At 42.5% G+C, this 3,293-nt stretch overlaps 1 protein-coding gene across 1 annotated transcript in view; it reads left to right on the forward strand.

The window, feature by feature from the left end:
- ZBBX (zinc finger, B-box domain containing) overlaps nt 1-2,482 on the forward strand; it is a gene marked incomplete at its 5' end in the record, with an annotated part of 6,914 nt that extends 4,432 nt beyond the window's left edge. Inside the window, 3 exon segments of the mRNA XM_010144775.1 lie at nt 732-956; nt 1,465-1,597; nt 2,407-2,482. Coding sequence (XP_010143077.1) covers nt 732-956; nt 1,465-1,597; nt 2,407-2,482 — 434 coding nt within the window.
- Between the last annotated feature and the right edge of the window lie 811 nt (nt 2,483-3,293).

Genomic DNA, 3,293 nt, shown 5'->3' on the forward strand with positions numbered 1-3,293 from the left:
TTGTTGTGCTTCTTTCCTGCTCCTCCCTCTCCCCAGCCACTCCCCTCTTAGCTTGAATGCTTAGATAATAAACTGTCCAGAACAAGATTATCTATTACTGTGTGTTTTGCAGCATCCAGAACAATATGGTTTTGATCTAATAAAAGATTTCTTCATCCTACCAAAATAAGTCTTACTACATGAACTATGAGAAATGAGGAAACAAGTAATGCATAGCTGCAGCTGCACTTTTTAGTTACTTTTCTCAATTTCAGCTGTCTCCATCTCAAGGAATGTGGCTTACATTATTTCTCTCCTCTTAAGCAACCACTCGGGCATGTTAATTTTAAACTGTCTGGAAATGCCAGCTGTCAATTCTGAATCCCACAAAAATATTTGAAAGTGTCTATACCTTATTCATGATGCCTTAAATTAATAAAAGGCAGAACAAAAGCTTTAAGCTTTCTACTTACATTCTCAGTCTCTCCCTCCCCCAAAATGTGTCACTGTACGTAATATTTAAATAAAATACTTTTTTTTCTGAAAGATACCCCAGAAATATGAGGTGCTACTGCCTCATATAATTGTAAACTCTTTATTAACATTTATTAATGCACGATCTTGAGCAGAATCATTAATCTATTCAGATCAATTTCTAATTAGAATTAATTTCACTAATGAGCTGAGAAAAAATTATCTTTATGTGTAAAATCCTGAATTATTAGAAGTTGGGACCTTTTCTGTTATTCCAGGGAATGACTCTAGAAGACCTCAGCCAACAAACAGGCTACCCTGTAAAGTGATGGCAAACACGCTGCCGAGGCCAAAGAGCTCGCCTGTGCGTGTGTTTGGAGCGGACACCGAGATACCAAAACCCAAGTGCTTTGATGAGGCACAACAAGATGATGCTCTGTGGGAAGCTATCGCTGACCAAGAAGCCCTGCTTGCTCTGGAAAAGGAATTACAAAGTTACACAGGTCAGTGGCAATACCGCTTTTTTTGGACCCATTCTTACCAGTCATGTAGTGAGAACAAGTAGCTGTTTCATCTGCCTTCTCAGATCTGACTGATCTTGGTGCGAAAATGTACTGAACCGTTTGATGATGCAAGAGTTGTAGTTGAACAGTGGTTTATTTCCATGGGATCATACTTTGACGTACCCTTAATCCAGAAGCAGCAAACTGTTTCACCCAACTGCCTTCAGGTTTTTTTATCGCTTGCATCTGCAGGATGTGCAGGGCTGATTTCAGGTCATACGTTTCTTTTCCAAAAGTACCTGTCCTGGTTTTGCTGGGACAGAATCCCAGGGCAGCCACGGTTTGGGTCATTAGCAGTGTCAAGTCAGCCAGGAGCCTCAGCTGGGAGGGGCATGAGCCAGGGCAGCTGCCCCGAGCAGGTGTGTCCCATCTCCAAAAGGTCTGGCTCAGCAGAAGCGGGGGGTCTGTGTTGAAGACAGGACTCCTCCTCTTCCTTTTCACTTTCCAGGTCCTCAAGAACGGTACAGGGTAACTTCTGTCGGAAGCTCCTCCAGCAGGTGCGCAGAGAAGGTGTGTAGCAATACCACAGCTCTCCTTAAGCACCTGGAGCTAAGAGACTGCAGCAGAGCGGATACTCTCGGGTGAGTTAAACCTGCTGAGGATGTTTTTAGGATAGGGCAAAAGGCTCAGTATGTCAAGCATCTTGCCAGAACTGAAAGGAAAATGGTCTTGACTTTCTGACTGTACTTTACATGCTGGTTACAAATGCCAGCACCACCTGTTTTTGTCTTGGTGTTCTAAACTGGTGCTCTTGGCAAGCTTGGATTAAGTGGCATATTTTGTTGTGGAGACTCGAAACTATAATTTTTGGTATTTTCTTTTTCCTTTTTTTTCTTCTTTTTTTTTTTTTAACGCATTAGCTTTTGTTAATAGACAGCACTGAGTTTTATCAAGCGTCTTACAACCAAAGAGCTTAGACAATCTGTAAGGTTGTGAGCCAGTAACGTTTAACTCACCGTAGTCTGTGATACATCTGCTATATTGCCTTGGAGACCAAGGAGATGACTGGGAACAAGGAAGTTCCCCTGAGTTCTGTCTGTCACCGGTTTCTTACTGTGATCTTGGAACTGGTAACGGGTCAGTGAGATGCTGTGAGGTGTGGTGAGACACTACATGAATGTGATTGAGGCAGAGATCGCTGGTTTGGGGTTTTTGCACAACAGTGACCACATAATTCAGTTCCTACTTGTTTAAGAAGTGAAAATGTGTGTGACAAAAATGGAGCAGGAGGTGGGGGGTGAATTCTGTAGGTACACTTGGGAAATCCACAGCAAAAGCTTTTCTCTGGTGTTTTAGTTCTACATACGTGAACGTACATCAGTAAGGCTTAAGGCAGAGCAGCTTGAGGAGTTTGGGCTGCTGAAAATCACACTGGTTTGTTTCTTTCAAGGGGCTGGGATGAAAGCCAGATGGATGATGAGGACGAAATTCTGGAGGATAAGAAACAGGTTCTTGCGTTGCCGTGAACAGGCAAAGAACTTAATGCAATTTTTATCTTGGCCTATCAAACAGAACCAAGATGCAGAGGAAGAGGAGTCGAGTGCTGCTCACGATACTATTTACTAAGGATTGTTTCGCAAAACTGTCAATAAAAATTCTTTTTGGCTTGTTTGTTAGTATAAAGTAGTAACAGAATAAAAGAACCCTGGTCTTGTGCTATCGTTTTTTTTAATTTTGATTTAATTTTTATTCAGTATAAGCTTCCCTGCCCACAGATTGAATTTTACGTGTCCAAACGTGGTTCTCTATTGCCGAGTTGAGCAGTGATGTGCAAGAGGTATTAATGGAGTGCTCTAAATTGGGAGTCTCAGTATGGCTGAGTTTATATGGTGAGAAGCATGGTAGAAAGTGCAGTAGGTCTAGTCTGCTTTACTCCTTGTCACCGGTTTTACCGTGAAGGGACTGTGGCCATGCAGAACAGATAGTAATAGGTTTACATGGTGTATTTTACTTCTCCTTAAACTAGCGGTAAATGTGGCTCCTTCTGTTCAGCGTCGACAGCAAGTCAGTTCTTTCTGAGCTGAGATGCTTAATTGTACCCCATAGTTGAGTAGGTTTCTCTGGAGCTGGCAGGAGGTGGTGGTTTTGAAATGGTCTGAGTGGTGTCTCCTGGGAACACCTCTACGATTCTCAGGCACAGCAGTGCGATTCAGCTGTCCTCAAAGTTTTTTTTTTTTTTCCTGCCTTGTGTTCTCTTTGGATGTGTTGGAGGCTTTTTTCCTCCTTTAGTTACTTTCCCTCACTGTGTTCAAAGGCTTTTCAAAGCACCCTAAAGGC

The sequence above is a fragment of the Buceros rhinoceros genome, unplaced genomic scaffold (genome assembly GCF_000710305.1).
Source record: "Buceros rhinoceros silvestris isolate BGI_N320 unplaced genomic scaffold, ASM71030v1 scaffold40771, whole genome shotgun sequence".
NCBI lineage: Eukaryota > Metazoa > Chordata > Aves > Bucerotiformes > Bucerotidae > Buceros > Buceros rhinoceros.